A 24,904-nucleotide genomic window follows, 5' to 3' on the forward strand; every position below is an offset into this window, starting at 1 on the left:
TTGGTATGAGTGAAGAAAAACCAATTGAGATAAATAATGATTCAGAAACAGACAGTGAAAATGAAAAAGAAGGAGATCCGACCAAAAAGGAGTTGTACGAAGTTATTGATACAATGCTAAAGGATACAGATTTAAATAAGGTACTTTAAAAAACATATGAAAAATATTATTACTTATTCTTAATATACAACTATTAACATTTTTTTTTCTTATGATATAGGCAACTTTAAATACAGTAATGTCACAGCTTGGTGAGTTAAAAGTTTATTTTTTTATTTTAATTAATTAATATCATTATTTTATATATGTTGTCACACTTGACTGAAATTTTGTGTGTGGATTTAGGTGAACATTTTGGGATGGACTTGACGCATAGAAAAGGTCGAGTGACGAAGATAATAAATAAGATTTTGGGATTTGATTAGTTTGTCTTGTAATTTAGGTGAAGCAGAAGAAATTATCTGTCACAATGACTTCTAGTTAATTTGTTGGAATGTTTAACAATTTGTACAAAACTTGTTTGTAAATTCTGAATCTTTACTCATAAACCTATTTTAAAATTTTTAAAAAAATACAAACTGTACCACAGATGAAGGTGAATTTAGTAGATGAATATAGTGAATAAAGGATTATTGAAAAATTAAATCTGCATTTATAAACTCCGCAAAAATAGTTCTTAGCAACCAGATTAGGTTCAATTTAGAAGCAGATCAAGTTCAATCTGCAAGCAGATCAAGTTCAGTCTGCAAGCAGATTGGGTTCAAAATACACTAATAGTAAACTGAATGATTTTATAGAGTTACAATCTTTGTGCACATAATATGTAAAAAGTAACAATAAGATATAGAATTTGTGTGTAAAAAATTGCACAGACAAAATGAAAAATATAGATCAAAAAGTAAAAAAAAAAATTCATCAAAACAATAATAGGTTCTCAAACAAATTCAATAATAGGTTTTCAAAACATCTTCCTCAGTTTACTTGTGTCTCCTATCTTATTAATACCAAAACTATAACCTAAATTGTCCATTGCAAAATCAATAACCTGCAAGCAGATTGGGTCGATCTGCAAGCGCAATATTTAGAATGTGCTCTATTAAAATCTACAAAAACCTATATTGTCCATGGCTGCTACCCCCGATTGCAAAATTTTTTGAATGTGCTCCATTAAAACCTACAAACACGGTTAATATAGAATAATTAATTCACTAAATAAATAAGTACAAAAAAATAAAATAATCTTAAAAAATGTATATAAATATTTATATAATAATGATGCAATACTTGATCAATCTTGAATGATTTATTTCAAGTTTGACAAGTGTTTGACTGAAAAACAGCTTCTCTAAGGTCATGTTACATTTGTTTCTAGTACAATTCAACAAAAATTGAATTTCCTTAAAAATTCACCTTCATCCAAAGTACAGTTTGTGTTAACTCTAGATTTTACTCTCTTGATCACTTCTTCAGCAGTCCTATATAAATCATAACACAAAATTCAGTTGTTGAATTATTTTTGTATAAAACTATAAATTCTTTAAAACAAACCTTTGCCTTGGTAATTCTGGCGGTGGGCCATGGATATCATTTGAAAGATCTATCCCAGACCTTGAAACAGAACCTTGTTTGTTTCCAATATCTGCTGCTCTTTTAGCATTCTCTTCTGCAATTTGATTTTCTCTAATCATTTGTTCTTTTAAATCCGGGCAAGATCTTACATTATGCTGTGATTTACCACAGTGTTTGCAACTTTTGTGAAATGCTGGACCTTTTTATTAATAGCTTCTTGACGAGCATTTGTAATTCTCTTGTTTCCACATCCTTTGTTTCGAATATCTTGTGGTGTATGAACAGAAATGTTGTCTGGCTGAGGAAGTCCAACCAAAGCACGTATCAGGTCATTATTAGAACCCATCATTGAAGTTTCTCCAAATTCATTAAAAACCTTATCTTTCAAATCTTTTATTAAATCTCTATACATCTTCATATTTTCTGGATCACGCATATTAAGATGTATGCATTGGTCTACAAAATAATAAATATCCTTAATATTCATCCCCAACGATCCATTATGAATTAAAAAGACAAACTTTGTCGATCATTTAAATGTATAGATTGTAATGACCAACGTCTCTTGATATAATTGGATGGAAATATTGTTCTGGGCACAAAATCCATTCTAAGAACATTTAAAATGTGACGGAAAAAATAACCAACCCTCTCATACATTTTGCAGATGCAAAAAATTTCTTTTGTTCTACGATTGACAATAACATCACTAAATCTTGGAATCGACTCATCGAAATAATAAGGATTTTCAATTCTGTCAATAGTCTCATCAATGTTTGAAGTTTTAACACTTGTGTCCCCTATACAAAACTTTGTAGTATCCTCCGACAGTTTTTGTATTTTATAACTCATACAGTATCTAGTAGCAGCTTTCATTTGACCTTGAATCATAAAGAAAGCTGCACGAGTAAACACTTTACCTGCATGCTTCTCCATAGGATGTTGCGTTTCAATTTCGGGAGTAGTATAAAGAGACTCGTGATCATTCTTAGACTGCTCATATCGTTGTATTTCCATAGCAGTTTCAAAGAAAGATATAAATTCAACAAGAGTTGAACTCCTACTCATTAATTGTTGAAAAACATGATTCTCACTCTCTGACCGAGAAGATGTTCTCATTAAACCAGACATATCCCAATCCCTAAAATAAGCTGGAATCCATTTTTGTCTAAGATTAAACATGTCAATCAACCAATTATGATCATCAAGATTGTATTTATGGAGAATTGAAAACCAACTTCGATCAAATTCATCAGGATCCAACTTATCAGTCCAAACAATATTAGAAATATCAGATTTAAAACCCGCTCTAGATATTGCATGACCAACCTACATTAGGACAAATGAATCAAAAAAACAAAATAAAAGATACATATAAAATTGTTGATTGTAAACATAAGAAGATTAAACCCCAAAACTGATTGCAGATTGGACCCAATCTGCATGCAGATTGGACCCAATCTGATTGCAGATTGAACCCAATCTGCTTGCAGATTGAACCAATCATAAAAAATGTGGAAAAGATAAAGAATCAGTTTACATATATAAAGTACCTTAGATGTAATTTTATCTGTAATGTACCACATACACAACCTATGCCTAGTTGTAAGAAACACAGATTGAACCGCAATCAGCATTGAAGGATCTTGATCTGTCATTAAAATTTGAGGTTCTACAGGAAAAGCTTTTTTGAAAGCTTTCAACAACCAATCATAATGTTGAACATCTTCCTTTGCTAAAAGAGCGGCACCAAATGTAACACATTTAAAATGGTTATCAATACCAGTAAATGGTATAAACACCATGTCATACCTGATAAAACGTAAAATAAAAGTATTACAAAAACTAAACATATACATAAAATGATAAAAATACAAAATGATATTAATCTTCACACAGACTGTCTAGAAAAAATAAAATAAATAAAGAAAAGAAAGAAAAACTAAATAATAATACCTGCTTGTACGAAAAGTTGCATCAAAAGATACTACATCTCCAAAAGACTTATAATTTCATTTTGAAGTTGCATTTGCCCAAAAAGTACCAGCTAACTCCTGACGTTCACCTTTAAGTTCAGTAAAATATTCAAAAAAAAAGTCAGGAATACAGTTCTTCTTAGCAGTTAACATCTGCACAAACATCTCTTCATCTGCTTTTAAAATATACTTATTGACATCTCTTTTCCAATTCTTGCAATCATTTTTAGAAGCCCCAACAAGTTCATGACCACCATGAACTTTTGTCAACACTCTGTAACCTTTATTTGGTCCGATACCCAATTGTCCTAACTGAAATAAAAAGCACTTTTAAGAATTGGAAAGTTTCATTTGAGATTTCAAATGCTTGATATGTTCTGAAGGAATCAAAATATGGTTGTGTTTGTCTGTAAACTTAAAAAGTTGATATTTATTATCGGAATTTAGATTTATAACAAAACAAGCACAACATCCAACTTTCTGTGATGGTCTTTTCCTTTTCTTTGGTTTCTTTTTTTTTGTTATCATTCTCACCAGTAGACACTTCACCCAAGTCTGCAACAGAAACTTCAGCACTACATATCAAATCTTTTCTTGTATTCTTATCTTTATCTTCTTTAAAACCATGTTTACTACACAGAAAATATTTGTGAGTTATATTCTTATTCCCTGAAGCATCTTCAGCCCATTTTGAAGATGATTTAATAGCTTCAAAACCTCCTTGAATAGCATACTCACTATAAAAAGTAAATGCACTTTCAATAGAATCAAACATCATCCCAACTAATGGCTTAACGCTATCAGCAACCGTGGGGGTCCAAAACCTTTTCCCAGCAGTATTTATAGATTGAACACCAACACAATAATTTTCTGGAACATAAATACTTATAAAATGAAAAAAAGATTGACATTTTATAGCAAAGTAGAATGTGTACATAGACTGAATAACAATGTGTACATAAACTGAATAACAATGTGTAGATAAACTGAAGTGAATCCATCATACAGATTATTATTGTTGTGATTCAAACAAATCTGCTTGCAGATTGAACCCAACTTGGTTGCAGATAGAACCCAACCGGGTTGCAGATTAAACCCAACTGGGTTGCAGATTCAACCCAACCGGGTTGCAGATTGAACCATCCTGCTCTCAAAAATGACTTTTAGTTTGTATCTTGCCAAAATTGACATTTGAAGTTTCAGACACACTTTTAGTTTGTATCTAGTGAATTCACCTTGTAAAATCACCTATAATATCTGGTAAATTCACTTTCACCTCAATCTGTATCTTACACCTTCAGTCTGTATAATCATTAAGTTTACTATTGTTGTGGTTGAACCCAATCTGCTTGCAGATTGAACCCAACCTGGTTGCAGATTGAACAAACCTGCTCACAGCCCATAAAATTAATTTTGAAGCTATACACTTAACATGTATTCTATATTGTTGATGTTATGTAACTAATTATTATTGTAAAATCACCTATGATATCTTGTAAATTCACCTTTACCTTAATCTGTATCTAACACTTTAATCTGTATGTGTACAAAAATGACTTTTAGTCTGTTGATAGTTAAAGCTAAGGGGTATAAAATACTATTAATTTTTAGCAGGAAATACTATTAAATACGATACAATTTTACACAAGATATTTATTTTTTTATAGAATGGATATACTTAAACCTTGCTACAACACTTATAGGCAGTGTACCTAATCGTACAGTAGTGTAGTTTTTAGTAAGTCCGGTTCGTTCCACAGGGAAAATCTTTAAACAAAGCTTAACGCTATATTAGTTTACTTTTATAAAAATACAAATATATATATAAGTAATATTATTATTATAAAGGGGGGGTTTTTACCGTTTAATGACCGATTTGTCGATTTTAAAACTTTAGTCGCAGTTAAAACCAAATGTAAAATAATAAATAAATACAAGACTTAATTTAAAGCGTAAAGTAAATAACGATAATGAAATTGCGAATAATAAAAGTTCGATAAAATAAACTTGCGATAATTAAAAAGTACGATAATTAAAAGTGCAATTAAATACAATAACAATAAAAGTGCGATAATTAGAAGTGCAATTAAATATAAAATAAAGGAAATTAAATATGAAATAAAAGAATTATGCTTATTTAAACTTCCGTAACCATGATGTTTGACGTGTTGATTTTAGTTTTATGCCCATGGGTTAATTGTCCTTTGTCCTGGATTATTTAATATGTCCATACGGATTTGTCCATAACAGTCCATCAGTCATAAATATAAAGTGCGAGTGTGCTCGTCAAATTATCCTTATACCCGAAGTTAAATATTTCAACTAATTGGGGACTTAAACTGTAACAAGATTTTAATACTTTGTTTAATAATTACACCAGGATGTCGACTGAGTGTAACCCAAGGTTTTAATATTTTGTTATCAATTATACCAAGTGTCCTTGTACATAATTTCACCCATGTTTTAATTATTCTAGTGGCTATTAATCCATTCCCGTGTCCAGTTAATTGAACGATTATTCGTACATATAAATACCCCGCCCATCGTGTCCGATCGAGTGTATATGGTAATTTATAGGGACGCCCAATAGTAAATCTTTATATTAACATTAACAAACTATCATTTAGTTAAACAAATATAAAGCCCATTAATAGCCCATAGTCTAATTTCCACAAGTGTCGTTCTTTTGTCCAAACCCCAATTATGGTACAAAGCCCAATTACCCAATTTTAATAATTAGCCCAACATCATGATTACTTCGGATTAAATAAGCATAATAATAACTTAGCTACGAGACATTAAATTAAAAAGGTTGAACATAACTTACAATGATTAAAAATAGCGTAGCGTTACACGGACAGAATTTTGACTTACACCCTTACAACATTTGCTAACATACCCTTATTATTAGGATTAAAATTAAAATTAAAATATAAATTATAAATATAAATATTACGTATATAGATAGAGAGATTGATGGATATATATTTTTGCGTTCACCAAACTGCGAATTTATAGGAGATGTGGCCTGACTTTTCATGCCATGCGATCGCATGGACTTTCTTCTTCCTGGCCATGCGATCGCATGGCCAGCTGGGAGAGCTCACATGTTGCTTGTTTCCTTGTGCCGACGTTTTATAAATATAATATAATATATATATTAATTTTAAGAATTAATTATATATTATATTATATTCATATGCATAGTTGACTTGTAATTTTTAGTCCGTTGCGTCGAGCGTTGAGAGTTGACTCTGGTCCCGGTTCCGAATTTTCGAACGTCCTTGCGTACAATTTAATATCTTGTACTTTGCGTTTTGAATCTTGTACTCTTGTGATTTCGAGACGTTTCTTATCAATAATTGGAACCTCTTTGATTGTATTTTGTACTTTTGAGCTTTTTGGACCTTTGCGTCTTCAATTCGTCGAATCTGTCTTTTGTCTTCACCTTTTATTATTTAAACGAATATCACTTGTAAATAAAACAATTGCAACTAAAAGCTTATCTTTCTTGAGGAATAATGCTATGAAATATATGTTCGTTTTTAGTATTATCAAATATTCTCACACTTGAGCGTTGCTTGTCCTCAAGCAATATCGTCTTGAAATACTAGAATCACTTCTTTATTCTTCACACTTTGTACATCAGTGATTTCTATACAGCGGTATAAACAATGGTAGTAACGATATAGTTTACAGTCCTACATGACTATAAAAATTTAGATCCATTAAGGAAATTGAATCTTTATGAAAACATTTGATCTTTTGAAAACTAAATCTAGTTTTTACCCTAGATAAGTTTTCCGGAATAACCCTTCACCGGTGTTTGCAAAATATTTTTGTGGGTTTGGTGGGTTTCAGATTTGAAAATTTTAGCTCAAAACTTATGGTTTTGTGTCACCCACTTGCTAACCTTGTATTTGGAAAGCAACACGTCCAGTTTACTTGTCCCGTATATTACCTTTCGGTAAACTACCGTCCGGTTGTAAAGGAAAGCGTTGAACAAGCAACTGTTAAGGCAATGTCCCCTGACATGCTTTTAATTATGGTCTATCACGTGTCGGACGCAATTACTATCCTTGGTAGGAGCAATAGTAAAGCTCGCCCTTATAATTTGTAGGTTTGGCACAAGGTCCTGTCTTTGACCACTATGCAACCACCGTTCTTACGGTTGACACCTGATTTGGTTCAGGTGACCTAATAAATTCCAGGTGAATTCCTAGGATTTTACGTTCAATGGTAATGAACGCATTGAAAATGGGTTTTCAGAAAACAAATCGGTTTTAGTTTGATCAAAATATTTTCTCGTTCAAGCTCGAGTTTAGATATCATCGAATTCCATGAGTTTGAATTCTCAATCTTTAAGGTCAATCTCAAGGATTGAGTAATATCAGGCTTAAAAGCTGATTTTTGATCGTTTAAGGAGATTATCCTTTCTGGGGATCTGATTCATTAGTCTTATCAAGCTAATTTGCACGGTGCCTCCCCATTGTACGAGATAAATCCTTCTCATGGTTAGGATAAATCTGACCACTTGGCGACCCTGTTTAATGCTGAGGTCCGTGGATTTCTTGCTGATTTTAGTGATGACTTTTCTAGGTTTTTCGTCAACCTACAGCTGGTCTGGACGACAACTTCTTGACCTAAATCAAGAAGCGCGTTTCTTTTTCGGAAGACTTTACTTCCTTTTAATGATGGAATTGATTCATCGTGTAGATCCATCTCTTCTTTTTCTTTCATCGGGTAAAATAGTTTAGTTTAGTCCAAAGCAAAAGTATTTTCAGTTATTTGTTACAGAAATATGTGACATATGTTTTAAGATAACTTGGTAATTTTTCCCACACTTGGCTTTTATTTTCTTTTTTTATTGTCCTCTATTCCATTTTAAATGAATTTTAACATTTTGGTTTGTTTCTCAATTTATGTCCTTTCTGAGCTAACAATAATTTCGGTGTTAACACCTAGTTTTATTGTTCATAAATATGTATAAACATGATTTTGAGTTCATTTAATTGAAAATTTTGAAAAATTTTACAAGAACTGGGTAGTCAGTATATAAGACTAGGGTTGTTCTTAATCATCAGAGAGCACTAGATTCTAATACAACTACTACGTTACTAGTATTTTTAATGGTAACCAAGTGTTTAAGATAAAAATTTTAAAAATCCGAAAGAATTTAACCCCTTCCCACACTTAAGATCTTGCAATGCCCTCATTTGCAAGAAATCAGTAACAATTTAAATTATTGAGGGTGATTAGCGTAAAAATGATTAAATTTTACCAAAGTTTCCAAACATATTGGCGTTTGGTTGCTGAATGATAAATGGTGCATATCATTTGTTCATTTCGTCTGTTGTTACATCACATTTATTTGTCATCTTGTTGTCAAAATTAGTAGCTTTTGCTGAACTAAATGCCAGTCTTTGAAAATGCGCTGTTTTACCCTGTTTTGTACAATCGACAATATACATACATACAAATATAATCATGCATGGCAATTTGAAATGGGACTCAATATCTCACTTTCAAATTCTAAATATGAAATATTAGTACACAATAATAATAAAAATAATAAAAATTACACAAATATATCCAATAACATAAGTTTAAACATGAAAAAGTCAAAAGATAAAAACATAAAAATCATAAAAATAACCAAATGGAACTAAATCAGTCTGGATATGGGTTCCAGTTCATCTCGTCAGGTGGGTTCCATTGTTGGTTATATGTGTTTTGATAAGCTTGGTTATAGTCATACCGGTTAAAGGGTGGTCGGATATCGGGGCTATGTGGCGGAAAATGAGCAGGTCGAGTAGGTACATAGTTATTTGGTACCTGATATGATAGCTGGCTCATGATTTGGTTTTGATGAACTTGCCAGCTATCGTGTTGGCGTCGCCTATAATCCTCGTATACTCGCTCGGAGTTCCACTGCTCATACATACTATGTCTGGCCGCGTTCGTCATTGCTTCCTCATCTATACGAACGTGGACGTCAAGAATAGCATCTAGAAAAGACATCCCTAATGTCTTCCGCCTCCTCCATTTCCTCGTCTGAGCCTCTCTCTACCTGAGGATGAGATCCCTCATAGGGTACTGCCTGGTTACGTCTACTTTTCAATACCTTAGCACCCACATAAACTTTTAATCCTAAGGGCTCAACCTGTTCTCTACAAAGCTGTAATGGACCCCTTGGTTCCTATCAACACCTAAATACTCTCCAATGAGAGTCACAAAAATACCTCCTCCTATTATACTCCCGTCCTGCATTCCCTCTACCATTTTAGATAAATAAAAAGCAACACAGTAAGGGATATTGACAAAGCTTCTAGGATCCCGAATACACTTTAGGTAGAATAAATCATGTAAGGTAATTTTTTCTTTATTATGACCTCTCTGTGTAATCGAGTTAGCCAAAAATCTATGAATAATACGAAGCTCGACTCTGTCAATATGTGAATAGGAGTGTCCTCCTGCTCGTGTAAAAACATCAAAATGTGACATACGCCTCCAAATGGCGTCAGCGTCAAAGTTACTATCTACCCTTTCACCATAATGAATCAAATTTGTACAATCGGGTAATAGCAACTCACCAGGAGTATATATCTGTAAGGCCCTGGCCATGTCCAACATGGACATTCTGTACATTCTACCGCCAAGGATAAACCTAAGAAATCTTCTATCATCTATTCTAACTATATTTGTATCAAGTGATACAGTACTCATCAACTCAACACACCATTCCTTATATACAGGTCTACGAATGGTGAAAAGACGTTCCAAATCTGTAAAAGAAGAACTGCCATACCTTTGAACTAAAAGCTGTCTAACACGGTCAGCTAGATGGACCGTTTCCAAAGGGGTCCAATCGATTACCCTTGGCACCTCTACATTTTTTGTTACCAATTTGAATTTGTTCCTTTGATATGTCTCGTAATCTCTCCATCTCCTATCAAATCTCAGATTAGGATGCAGAGTGTGCTCAGGAATCGTTGGGAATTCTACTGGCGGCCTCATTGGGAATACTATGAATTCATCAACAAACTGTACCAGATCATAATAAGGTATGTGCTGATCAGGCTGTTGTTGTTCCTGTTGTGGTTCTTGTTCGTGTTGCATTTCTGGTTCTGGTTCTGGTGCTGGTGCTGGTCGTCTAGATGATGATGCTCCTGAACCTCCAGTATCGGCTTTCTGCAAAACACATTAAACACAAAATTTGTGCATCCAAATATGCCTTAGTGTTAGCAAAATAACAACTTAAAACAATCACTATAACATGTTAAATCAAAATTAAACTTATACACATTTTCACAATTTTTCACAATTCTACACTTTTCAAATAAGCACATATGAAAATGTATACAAAATTCATAAGCATTTAACTTAAATAACATGTCAAAATATTCATTACTAATAATTAAACAAGTCTCAAATGGCAAATATATCAAATTAATCAAGTTCATGAATTTTGGACTTAAAAAGTCCACTTTAATCTCCAAAAATCATGTTTAGAATCAATGTTTGGATCATTTAACTATCTAAACATGTTACACTACTCAATTTAGCAATAATTCATGAAAAAAATCGGCCATAACCTGTTTATATCAAAAAGCCCCAAATTGCTCAAGAACACAAACCCTAGATTTCTAAAATTTTTGAAGTTTTTGGCTTCAAATTATGTTAAATAGCATCAATCTAGGTTATACATGCATAAAATACTAACAATTTAACACTAATTACACTAGAAATTAACAAAATTGCATTAGGTAAAAAATTGGTAATTATCACAAAAACTAGGAATTTATAGAGTTTAGGGGTGTAATTTTTACCAATTTGCTGAAGAATGAGAATCTAGGCATGATTAGAGCAAGAAATTTGATGAATTACGGTGGAAAAATGGCAAAAATTGGTGGCAAAAATTGGTGATTTTTTGGGTGAGTTTCGTGAATGTGTGTGTTTTGTGGAGAAGAAACATAACAGGCTGCTGTATGTATCAGGCCTGCATTTGGTCCCCATGCGATCGCATGGGTTCCAAGTGCAAACCCCATGCGATCGCATGGGGTGCCGGCTACAGTAATTTCATGTTTTTTTATTTTATTTTATAAAACCTTATACTTTATAATACTTATAATTAATTAAATTTTAAAAATTTTGTTTTCATTTAGGAGCGAGGGCGTTTCGGATCGCTGTCCTAGTCTGTCCCTCGACAAAATTTTAAAATTTGTCAAATCAAAGCGCGGTTTTTAAAAGTAAAGATTTTTGGGTTTTTAATGTTTTTGGCTTACTTTAATTCAATAAGATTAAAAATAATGATAATAAAAGTTCTCGTCCCTCCCTCAGGTAAAGCAATTTCGGTGCAAAGACCTAGTCTTCAACTCACGACGAATTTTTAAAAATCATATTTTTAACTTAATGAGATAAAGTAAATTTTTGTTTTTAAATTCACACCATACTTAAAATAAAAATACATAAAATTCAAAATTAATATTAAAAATTCACACCAAACTTAAAATTTGAAATGCATAAAATTAAAAATTCTTATTTTAAAAATTAAAAATTCACACCAAACTTAATTTAAAAATTCATATTATAAAATCACACCAAACTTATTTTTCAAATATTTACAATTTTAAATATATTATTTTTACAAAGTTTACGATATTAATTTAAGATTTATATATTAATTTTAATAATATGGTAAAAATAAAATTAAAAATCTTTTTGGCTTTTTATCCCACTTTAATCAATCAAATATTATTAAAAATATGCGCCCCTCTTTTCGGTAAAGTAATTTCGGTTCCATGACCTAATTTAACTCATGACGAATTTTTGAAATATTTTGGGTTGATTGATTAAAGATATTTATATCTTAAGAATAAACGTTAAATTTCGCAGTGATGTAATAAATTTTTGTATGATATCAATAATTTCGGTCGCCAAACCTAATTTTATTTAATATCAATTTAATACTTTATAGCGAACAAATTAGCGTTTATTATCAAAAGGTTAAAAATAAAAAAAAATAAAAAAAAATAAAAACTGTACAGACTTACCTGTGAGATAGTATTCTTAGTTATATGATCTATCCCATTCATAAGATAGTCGGTTTAATTGGTTTTCCATAGCTACATAGGCGTAACCTCGAGCATTCAGTGTCTTTTCTTCTAAACATATGAACGGTCCGTCTCTGCATAAAGTAACAAATTCGGTATTTGAATAGGTTTGATTATTTGAACATTTACCTCCATGTGACCATTTTCCGCATTTGTGACATCGTTCTATGTGTCGTGCTCTTCTTTTCGCTGCGGATTTTGATTTTCCTTTACCAAATTGTAACTTATTATCTTCGCATCTGGATTCTTTTCTAACTCCGTCCAATCTTTCTCTGATTACTGATACTATTTCACTCGGAAGTGTGTCATTATTACGTTTAGTGATCAAAGCGTGTAGCATTAGACCATGGTTTAGTTCACAGGCAGTCTTCATTTCCTAAAAAAAATAAAAATTCAGAATGGGGGGAGAAGACTAGTTCTTTAGGGTCTGCTAGGGAAAGACCATTCGGGTTCCATTTTCGAGAACTACACGAAAACAGACAATCTAACTCTAACAGAAATACATATTATCCTTTAAAGACTTGATTCTCCCCACACTTAGTTAGCTGTGGTATCGAAATTGTGATTAACTTCATTGTCGAATTCCATTGGACTATCTATGTAGTGTTTAACTCTGTGACCATTAACTTTAAATTCAATCCCATTTGAATTTATTAATTCTATCGTTCCGTATGGGAAAACTCTTTTAACTATGAATGGTCCCGACCATCTTGATTTCAATTTTCCAGGAAATAGCTTGAATCGTGAATTGAAAAGAAGAACTCTGTCTCCTTCTTTAAATTCTTTTAAACTTCTGATTCTTTTATCATGCCATTTCTTCGTTCTTTCCTTATAGATTAATGAATTATCGTATGCTTCATGTCTTAATTCTTCTAATTCGTTTAGTTGACTTAACCGTAGACGTCCGGCTTCATGTAAATCAAGATAACATGTCTTCAAAGCCCAAAATGCTTTGTGTTCAATTTCTACTGGAAGATGACATGCTTTTCCATAAACAAGTCTAAAAGGTGTGGTTCCAATTGGAGTTTTGTAGGCTGTTCTAAAAGCCCAGAGTGCATCCTCCAATTTAATATACCATTCCTTCGAATTTGATCATACGGTTTTCTCTAGAATACGTTTTAAAGCTCGGTTGGTATTTTCAACTTGTCCACTTGTTTGTGGATGATATGCGGTGGAGATTTTATGAGTTACTCCATATCTTTTAAGAACTTTCTCAAGTTGATTATTACAAAAATGAGTACCCCGATCACTTATTAAAGCTTTCGGTGTTCCAAACCTTGCAAAAAGACGTTTTAAAAAGTTGACTACAACTCGTGCATCGTTAGTTGGGAGAGCTTGTGCTTCCGCCCATTTAGATACATAATCAATGGCTACGAGTATATATAGATTATTATGAGATTTTGGAAATGGACCCATAAAGTCAATACCCCAAATGTCAAATACTTCACATACTTGGATGACATTTTGTGGCATTTCATCACGTTGACTTATTTTTCCGGCCCTTTGACAAGCATCACAGGATTTGCAAAGAAGGTGTGCGTCTTTGTAAATTGTAGGCCAATAGAATCCAGCATCATAAACTTTTCTTGCTGTTAGTTGAGGCCCATAATGCCCTCCTGTTGGTCCTGTGTGACAATGGTTTAAAATTTTACTAGCTTCATCTCCAAATACACATCGGTGTATTATTCCATCGGGACAATTTTTAAACAGATGTGGATCTTCCCAAAAATAGTGTTTTATATCACTGAAGAATTTCTTTCGTTTTTGGTACGATAATCCTTTTTCAAGGAATCCACAAACTAAGTAGTTTGCATAGTCTGCAAACCATGGAATTTCTTTATAATCTATCTTCAATAGATATTCATCAGGAAAGTTGTCTTGTATGGCCGATTCATTTAGAACTTCTAACTCAGGATTTTCAAGACGAGAAAGATGATCAGCGGCGAGATTTTCTGCTCCTCTTTTATCTCGGATTTCAATATCAAACTCTTGTAAGAGTAAGATCCAACGGATTAATCTTGGTTTAGCATCTTGTTTCGAAAATAGGTATCTAAGAGCAGAATGGTCGGTATAGACCACCGTTTTTGCTAGAACGAGATATGATCGAAATTTGTCAAAAGCAAGGAGTTCTTTTTAAGTAGTTGTATAGTTCATTTGTGCTCCTTGTAACGTCTTACTAGCATAATATATAGGTTGAAATCGTTTTTCAATCCTTTGTCCTAAAACGGATCCCATTGCAAAATCACTTGCATCGCACATTAGTTCAAATGGTAGATTCCAATTTGGTGTTATCATGATTGGCGCATTAGTGAGTTTCTCTTTAAGAATATTAAAAGATTTGATACACTCATCTGAAAAGATGAATGGAGCATCCTTTTCTAGGAGTTTATTCATAGGAGTGGCAATTTTAGAAAAATCTTTTATGAAACGTCGGTAAAAACCGGCATGCCCTAGAAAACTCCTAACTCCTCTAACATTGGTGGGATGTGGAAGTTTAGCAATTACATCTACTTTAGCTCTATCCACTTTAATTCCTTCTTTTGAAATTTTATGACCAAGAACGATGCCTTCTTTAACCATAAAATGGCATTTCTCCCAATTAAGAACTAGATTTGATTGTTCGCATCTAATAAGCATTCGTTCCAGATTAACTAGACATGATTCAAATGTATCACCGAAGACTGAAAAGTCATCCATGAAAACTTTCATGCATTCTTCTATCATGTCATGAAAAATCGCCATCATACACCTTTGAAAGGTTGCAGGGGCGTTGCAAAGTCCAAATGGCATGCGTTTGTAAGCAAAAGTACCATAAGAGCACGTGAATGTGGTTTTCTCTTGATCTTCGGGTGCTATTGGAATTTGAAAATATCCGGAAAATCCATCTAGAAAACAATAGTAACTATTTCCGGCTAATCTTTCCAACATTTGATCAATGAAAGGTAAGGGAAAGTGATCTTTTCTGGTGGCGTCATTTAATTTTCTATAATCAATACACACACGCCATCCTGTTACAGTCCTAGTAGGAATAAGCTCATTTTTTTCATTTGTAATGACAGTCATGCCACCCTTCTTAGGCACGCATTGAACTGGGCTCACCCATGGACTATCAGAGATTGGATAAATTAAACCTGCGTCTAGCAGTTTAATAATTTCTTTTTTAACTACATCTTGCATATTAGGATTTAGTCTTCGTTGGCGTTGCACATACGTTTTATGACCTTCTTCCATAAGGATTTTATGTGTGCAATACGAAGGACTTATTCCTTTAATATCATGAATCTTCCATGCAATGGATGGTTTATGAGCTTTCAACACAGAAATGAGTTGTGATTTCTCATTTTCAGTAAGAGAAGACGATATTATTACAGGTAATTCAGATTCACCATGTAAATAAGCGTATTCCAAATGGTTTGGAAGTGGTTTTAACTCTAATTTCGGAGGTTCTTCTATCGGTGATTTGTATCGATATCTGTCTTCTTCTTTTAGCATTTGGATTTCTTCTGTTGTTGGTTCATATCCATTAGCTATAAGTGTAGCTAACATTTCAGCTTCATCAATTGGTTCATTACCTTCTCCTAAAGAACATTCTCCTGTTCCTTGTAATTCTTGAAATTCCTTTAACAATTCTGCATGTGAATCTATAATTTGAATATAATAACATGTATCATCTGCAGATTGCGATTGTTGCATTGCTTTATCAACTGAAAAGGTAACACTCTCATCCTCTATACTTAGGGTCAATTTCTTACCGAACACGTCTATCATTGCTTTAGCCGTGTTTAAAAATGGTCTTCCTAATATGAGAGGAACTTGAGAATCTTCTTCCATGTCCAGAACAACAAAATTTACTGGAAACACTAAAGTACCAACTTTAACTAGCATGTTCTCCATTATCCCTCTAGGATATTTTATTGATCTATCGGCTAGTTGTATGCTTATTCTGGTTGGTTTCAATTCTCCAAGGTCTAGTTTAGCGTATAGTGAATATGGCATTAGATTTATACTAGCACCTAAGTCTGCCAATGCTTCTATTGAAATAAGACTACCCAGAAAACATGGAATTGTGAAACTTCCTGGATCAGATAGTTTTTCTGGTATCTTATTCAACAGCACTGCTGAACAATTAGCATTCATAGTAACAGCCGAGAGTTCTTCCATTTTCTTTCTATTCGTGATCAGATCTTTCAAGAATTTAGCATATCTAGACATTCCTGAAATCACATCAATGAAAGGAAGATTTACATTTATCTGTTTAAACATATCCAAGAATTTGGATTGCTCGACTTCAAGTTTCTCTTTCTTCATTTTACTCGGGTAAGGAAGTGGTGGTTGGTATGGTTTAACATAAGGTTTAGCCTTAACTGTGTTATCTTCATTAACCTTCTCAACTACCGGTTCTTTTTCGTTATCTTGATCAGGTTGTGGTTCTTGTGGAGTAGGAATAGCTTCATCAGAAGTTACAGGTATTTCAGGTGGTTTAAGTGTTGTACCACTTCTTGTGGTAATGGCTTTAGCTGTTTCATTCCGGGGGTTAGCATTTGTATCACTAGGTAGACTTCCCGGTTTTCTTTCACCTATTAATCTTGCTAGGTTACTTACTTCTTGTTCCAGATTTTGAATAGAAGCTTGTTGATTTCTAAATGCTTGAGCATTTTGTTCATTGGTTTGTTTTTGAGATGTGAAAAACTGCGTTTGAGTTTCAACTAGCTTCGTCATCATATCTTCTAAATTCGGCTTTTTATCATCGGTTTGTTGTGGTGGTTTGTTTTGAAAATTAGGTCTTTGCTGATTGTAATTATTGTTGGATACTTGTTGATTGCTAGGACCTTGTTGGTTATTGTATGAAATATTTCTGTTATAGTTCTGGTTTTGATTGTAAATAGGTCTTGGCGGTTGATAATTATTCTGATAATTATTTCCAGGCCTTTGGTTTATGTATGAAATATTCTCTCTTTGTTCCATTGTTAATTCAATACTGAGACAATCTTTTGTCAAATGTGGTCCTCCACACTGCTTACAACTAATTCGTATTGAGTGAATATCTTTAGTCATCTTTTCCATTCGTCTCTCCACAGCATCTATCTTTGCGAAAATGGAATCTAAGTCATGACTAGAATCGGCTCTAGCTGCTTTAGATGATCTAACGATATCTTTTTCTTGGTGCCACTCATGTGAGTAGGAAGCAGTGTTATCAATAATTTTGTAAGCATCAGTTTCGGTTTTCTTCATAATGGAACCACCAGCTGCTATATCTATGTCTTTCCTTGTAGTGATGTCGCATCCTTGGTAGAATATTTGTACTATTTGACAGGTGTCCAAACCATGTTGCGGACATCCTCTTAACAACTTTCCAAATCTAGTCCACGCCTCATATAGAGTTTCATTTGGCTTCTGTGTAAATGTAACAATTTCTCCTTGAAGTCTTACGGCTTTAGATGCAGGAAAGAATTGTTTAAGAAATTTTTCAACTAAAACATCCCATGTATCAATCGCCCCTTCAGGTAACAATTCCAACCAATCTTTGGCTTCTTCCTTTAAAGTCCAGGGAAATAACATGAGATATATCTGTTCATCCTCAACTTCTCTTATTTTAAATAGTGTGCAGATCCTATTAAAGGTACGTAGATGTTCATTTGGATCTTCCTTCGGCGCACCACTAAATTGGCATTGATTAGTCACCATGTGTAGAATTTGTCCTTTGATTTCATAATCTGGCGCATTAATGTCTGGATGAGTAATTGCGTGACCTTGGCCAGTGCGTTTAGCTCTCATTCGGTCTTCCATACTTAAAGGTTCCAGATTCTCCATAATTGAATTTGTTGAATCCGAATCACTAGAGGATTCTGATTTAATGGTTCGTTCCTCAACAATCTCTGTTTGAATGATTGGTGATTCCGGATGAAAATTTAGTGGTTCAGGATCTATGAATCGTTCCTGAATATTCTCCGGATTCTCAATTGTGAGGTCGGGTTCAAAAAATGGATTATCGGAAATTTGAACTGGAGTACTTGGTCGACTGGATGACGATTCTAAAGAAAAATCAACGGCAGTAATATTTGCTAACTGTCTTGATCTAGTTACAGGTGGTGAACGTACAAAAGGTGGTGAACGTCTTGCTCGGTGCATTCACTGAATATCCTATTAGTTTTTAAAAGGAAAGAAAAATTATAATAAGTTATCCAATTAATAGACTTTTCTGATTTTGCCCACGTTTCGAATAGCCAAAAGATGCAGCAGAGGGGCAGGATTCGTTTGGTCTCAATATAATTGAGGACTGTTTGGCTCCAATAACCCGGTCCACATACAAATCCAACTATTACTACGAACCAGAAAATTTTGATGTCTATCAATTTAACCACTTAAAATAAATTTTCGTAATTTTAAGAAATTTAGATAAGAAGTAGAAAAAAAATTCTAAGTCCTAAAAACTAGAATGACGAGAAATAAGAAAGAAAAAGAGCGCGTCGGAAAAAGCTCGAAAAAGAAAAATGGTTGAAAAATAAAAGGTGACGGAAAAATAAAAGAAACTTATAAAACTTAAAAACACTTGACTAACCTAACCTTATTACTACAACTAACTTAAAATTATAATCGCAAATTGAGATTACTAATTGGAATGATAATTGATACATAGGTAAAAGTCGTCTAAAAATATTAAAGCTTACAGGAAAAACTAAATCCCAAATGGAAATAACTTAAAAAGAAACTAAAACTTAAAAGCACTTAAATCTTAGTCTAAAGAAAAAGCACTTAAGGGATTTTACGGCAAGGCCTAAAAATTTAGAAGTAAAAATAACTATGGCAAAAACTATGAGTTAAAAATAAATACGAGCGAAAAATACAAAAATTACGCTAAAACTATTAAAAAAACAAAATATAAAAATATACAAAAAGTTGTAAAAAGTACAATTTTTATAAAAATATTATTTTTATATTATTTATTTTATAAAACTATTAATTTTAAACTTTAAATAACTAATTAAACATAAAAATACAAATTAAATATAAAAACTAAATTAAATTATAAAATATATAACCCTAATTAGGGTTTAAATATATTAATAATAATAATTATCCGTAATTAATGCAGTACGATGTCAAACTGTGGCGTGTCAGACGGGCTCATGCGATCGCATGAGTCCTAAGTTACCCAGCCATGCGATCGCATGGGCTAGGGTTTCGGACCAGTTACTGGGCTGCTACAGTACTGGACTCGAGTGTTTTTTTTTTCTTTCTGATTTGTGTTTTATTTTTTTGTTTTATATATTTATATAATATATTTATATAAATTAAATAAAACTTATATTTTTATAAAATAAAGATAAAGAAACTTTTATAGAACTTAAATATTTGACAAACTCTTAAAAATATTTATATTTTTATTTTTCTTTTTATATTTTAGAATATTTAAAACGTATTTTTACAAAAGCGTATTTTTTTTATAAAAGTAAACTTAAAAATAAAAATCCTTCTTTTTTTTTTATATATAGCGTTGCGCTTCCGGCTTTTAAGCTAGATTTGTTCCCTGGCAGCGGCGCCAAAAATACTTGATAGTTAAAGCTAAGGGGTATAAAATAATATTAATTTTTAGCAGGAAATACTATTAAATACGATACAATTTTACACAAGATATTTATTTATTTATAGAATGGATATACTTAAACCTTGCTACAACACTTATAGGCAGTGTACCTAATCGTACAGTAGTGTAGTTTTTAGTAAGTCCGGTTCGTTCCACAGGGAAAATCTTTAAACAAAGCTTAACGCTATATTAGTTTACTTTTATAAAAATACAAATATATATATAAGTAATATTATTATTATAAAGGGGGGGTTTTTACCGTTTAATGACGGGTTTGTCGATTTTAAAACTTTAGTCGCAGTTAAAACCAAATGTAAAATAATAAATAAATACAAGACTTAATTTAAAGCGTAAAGTAAATAACGATAATGAAATTGCGAATAATAAAAGTGCGATAAAATAAACTTGCGATAATTAAAAAGTACGATAATTAAAAGTGCAATTAAATACAATAACAATAAAAATGCGATAATTAGAAGTGCAATTAAATATAAAATAAAGGAAATTAAATATGAAATAAAAGAATTATGCTTATTTAAACTTCCGTAACCATGATGTTTGACGTGTTGATTTTAGTTTTATGCCCATGGGTTAATTGTCCTTTGTCCTGGATTATTTAATATGTCCATACGGATTTGTCCATAACAGTCCATCAGTCATAAATATAAAGTGCGAGTGTCCTCGTCAAATTATCCTTATACCCGAAGTTAAATATTCCAACTAATTGGGGACTTAAACTGTAACAAGATTTTAATACTTTGTTTAATAATTACACCAGGATGTCGACTGAGTGTAACCCAAGGTTTTAATATTTTGTTATCAATTATACCAAGTGTCCTTGTACATAATTTCACCCCTGTTTTAATTATTCTAGTGGCTATTAATCCATTCCCGTGTCCAGTTAAATGAACGATTATTCGTACATATAAATACCCCGCCCATCGTGTCCGATCGAGTGTATATGGTAATTTATAGGGATGCCCAATTGTAAATCTTTATATTAACATTAACAAACTATCATTTAGTTAAACAAATATAAAGCCCATTAATAGCCCATAGTCTAATTTCCACAAGTGTCGTTCTTTTGTCCAAACCCCAATTATGGTACAAAGCCCAATTACCCAATTTTAATAATTAGCCCAACATCATGATTACTTCGGATTAAATAAGCATAATAATAACTTAGCTACGAGACAATAAATTAAAAATGTTGAACATAACTTACAATGATTAAAAATAGCGTAGCGTTACACGGACAGAATTTCGACTTACACCCTTACAACATTTGCTAACATACCCTTATTATTAGGATTAAAATTAAAATTAAAATTAAAATATAAATTATAAATATAAATATTACGTATATAGATAGAGAGATTGATGGATATATATTTTTGCGTTCACCAAACTGCGAATTTATAGGAGATGTGGCCTGACTTTTCATGCCATGCGATCGCATGGATTTTCTTCTTCCTGGCCATGCGATCGCATGGCTAGCTGGGAGAGCTCACATGTTGCTTGTTTCCTTGTGCCGACGTTTTATAAATATAATATAATATAATATATATATTAATTTTAAGAATTAATTATATATTATATTATATTCATATGCATAGTTGACTTGTAATTTTTAGTCCGTTGCGTCGAGCGTTGAGAGTTGACTCTGGTCCCGGTTCCGGATTTTCGAACGTCCTTGCGTACAATTTAATATCTTGTACTTTGCGTTTTGAATCTTGTACTCTTGTGATTTCTAGACGTTTCTTATCAATAATTGGAACCTCTTTGATTGTATTTTGTACTTTTGAGCTTTTTGGACCTTTGCGTCTTCAATTCGTCGAATCTGTCTTTTGTCTTCACCTTTTATTATTTAAACGAATATCACTTGTAAATAAAACAATTGTAACTAAAAGCTTGTCTTTCTTGAGGAATAATGCTATGAAATATATGTTCGTTTTTAGCATTATCATCTGTATCTTGCCAAGATTGCCATTCAAGTTTCAGACACGCTTCATTTGCTCCATTTTCTCATCTTCTTCTCCTCAAATGTACTTACATCTAGTGAATTCACCTTATAAAATCACCTATAATATCTGGTAAATTCACCTTCACCTCAATCTGTATCTAACACCTTCAGTCTGTATAATCATTAAGTTTACTATTGTTGTGATTGAACCCAATCTGCTTGCAGATTGAACCCAATCTGCTTGCAGATTGAACCCAACCTGGTTGAAGATTGAACCCAATCTGCTTGCAGATTGAACCCAACCTGGTTGAAGATTGAACCCAACCTGTTTGCAGGTAATTGCCAAGAAATGTATCTATAAAATTCACCTAATCAATCTAAAAACATAATACTAAACAATTTAATCAATCTAAAAACATAATACTAAACAATTTGCTTTAAAACAGTACAAACTAACTTTAGTATGAACAAGTATGAACAGAGCAAGATATGTACTCACAGTCACCCTCTGAATCAATAAACTCAAAAACCTCTAAGTCATTAGCTTCACGATCACCCTCTCCATAATCGTTATCGGCATTCGAATCAAACAACAAGATACGATCTGAGTCATTACCATCATCATTTAGAACAGGACGACAATCAGCGAAGTTCGAAAATGTAGAACTATGATTATGTGAATCTCCCATTGAATTAAATGAAAATCGATCAAAAAAACGATCGATAAAAAAACTGTATTGCCGAATGAGAACTGTATTGTGGAATGAATTTATACCTAATCCATAATCCCTAATTTGAATGACGAAAATACCCCTGACTGTGTAAAACAGATCGGGGAAAAATTCGCGAAAGTGCCGTGAAAAATGGTTGGTGCTATAGGTTCTCTACATACCCTAGTTCTCTAGGGATCCTTTCAATATATATATATATATATATATATATATATATATATATATATATATATATATATATATATATATATATATATATATATATAGGGGCACGATCCATGGATAAGCTTAAAAGGAGTACAAACCGGATAAGCAAAATAAAATTTTTTTTTTTTGAATTTTTTTTTACATTCATAAATCTGCATTAAAATGCACCTCTAATAAATTTTTTCATAAAAAAAAAAAATTCAAAATCTTTTAAAAATCGATGATGAATGGTAAAATTAACCATTCATCGGGTTAATTTATCATTCATCTTGTTTACGATTAATGATAAAATTAATCAATGCTAAAAAAAACCAGATGAATGGTTAAATTAACCATTCATCTGTTTTTTTATCATTCATCATAAACAGATGAATGGTTAAATTAACCATTCATCTGCTTTTTTTAGCATTGATTAATTTTATCATTCATCGCGAACAAAAATGAATGATAAATTAACCAGATGAATGGTTAATTTTACCATTCATCATCAATTTTTACCATTCATCATCGATGTTTACCATTCATCATCGATTTTTGAACGATTTTGTTCAAAAACTTTTTAAAATTTTTTCGTTTTCTTCTATTTGCATATTAAAGGATCGTTTTTTAAAAAAAAAAAAATTTGAAATTTTACTTATTCAGTTTGTGCCCCATTTAGTGCTTATCCATGGATTGGTCCAATATATATATATCAAAATTTTTTAAATTTATAATGGTTTGAGCAAACGTAATACTCTGTATCAGTGATGATTATTTAGGTTACGACTGGTCGAATCTTATCATGTTTCATTTTATCGAATCTAGTTACAATCAAATGGATTGATACAATTCGACTATATCTTAGAGGTATAACATCACTTGAGAGCATCTAGGAATTAAAATATAATTTGATAGATCGAAAACTGACTGGTAAAAATATTCCGGAGATTATTTAGGCCATAATGATATGAAATTGTTCACTCACAGATAACTTTTCTAAGTACTTTGTTTTTTATCAATAAAGAAAACATTTGAAAATTAGATGAATATAATACGATATTACTTAAAAATTATGATTATTAAAATTATTTACTCGTAATAAATTTAGAAACTCAATAACATGAGTGGTTAACCCTACGTTATTTATTATAGCTAACAAATTTAACAAATGGTTGTTTGTTAACCTAATGAAGGTACAAATATAAAAAACTGAAAGAACTTATTGTTATTTTTCAAGTTAAAGGAGGAAAGTGATTTGAACAAAACAAACACATGGTCAGTTGCGTGTCACGCCTTGTGTTTCGCTAGGGTTGAGCATGAGGCGGTTTGAGGCGGTTTGAGGCGGGTAGGTACGAAAACCACACCCATAACTATCATTGCGGTTAATCAATAATTTTAACTGTTGGGTTTGGTTAATTACGGTTTGGTTAATTCGGTTAAATTGGTTAACCATTGGTTATAAAATGGTTAATTTGGTTAACCATATGAGAAAAAAGAATTATGTGTTTGTGCCTAATATATAAAAGTGAACTTTTAAATATATGATTAGTATATATTATTTTATTGTTCATTCATTAAGAGAATCTGATTAAGATAAATTATAGGTGCTTTTCAAAAGAATTATCAGATAAGTCAAAAGCCTAACACACATACAATACTACAATACTACTATCTTAGTCTATTTAGGGATAATATACTATTACACCAAACTCAACTAATACAGTGAAACGATCCAACCCGTCTCTAACCCGAAATTTTTTTTTTTTTTTTGAAACATTAGT

The 24,904-nt window shown here is 32.1% G+C and overlaps 1 protein-coding gene across 1 annotated transcript; it reads right to left on the minus strand.

Moving 5' to 3' along the window:
• Positions 1-1,714: 1,714 nt before the first annotated feature.
• Positions 1,715-22,895, minus strand: LOC139868815 (protein FAR1-RELATED SEQUENCE 5-like). Its single transcript, XM_071857157.1, has 10 exons — positions 22,706-22,895; positions 22,400-22,531; positions 4,577-4,689; positions 4,023-4,485; positions 3,614-3,853; positions 3,526-3,556; positions 3,163-3,381; positions 2,980-3,052; positions 2,130-2,898; positions 1,715-2,025 (listed from the first exon to the last, which is right to left on the minus strand). The coding sequence occupies exons 1-10, from the start codon at positions 22,893-22,895 to the stop codon at positions 1,715-1,717; spliced, it is 2,541 nt and encodes an 846-aa protein (XP_071713258.1).
• Between the last annotated feature and the right edge of the window lie 2,009 nt (positions 22,896-24,904).

This window comes from Rutidosis leptorrhynchoides, chromosome 9 (assembly GCF_046630445.1).
Source record: "Rutidosis leptorrhynchoides isolate AG116_Rl617_1_P2 chromosome 9, CSIRO_AGI_Rlap_v1, whole genome shotgun sequence".
NCBI lineage: Eukaryota > Viridiplantae > Streptophyta > Magnoliopsida > Asterales > Asteraceae > Rutidosis > Rutidosis leptorrhynchoides.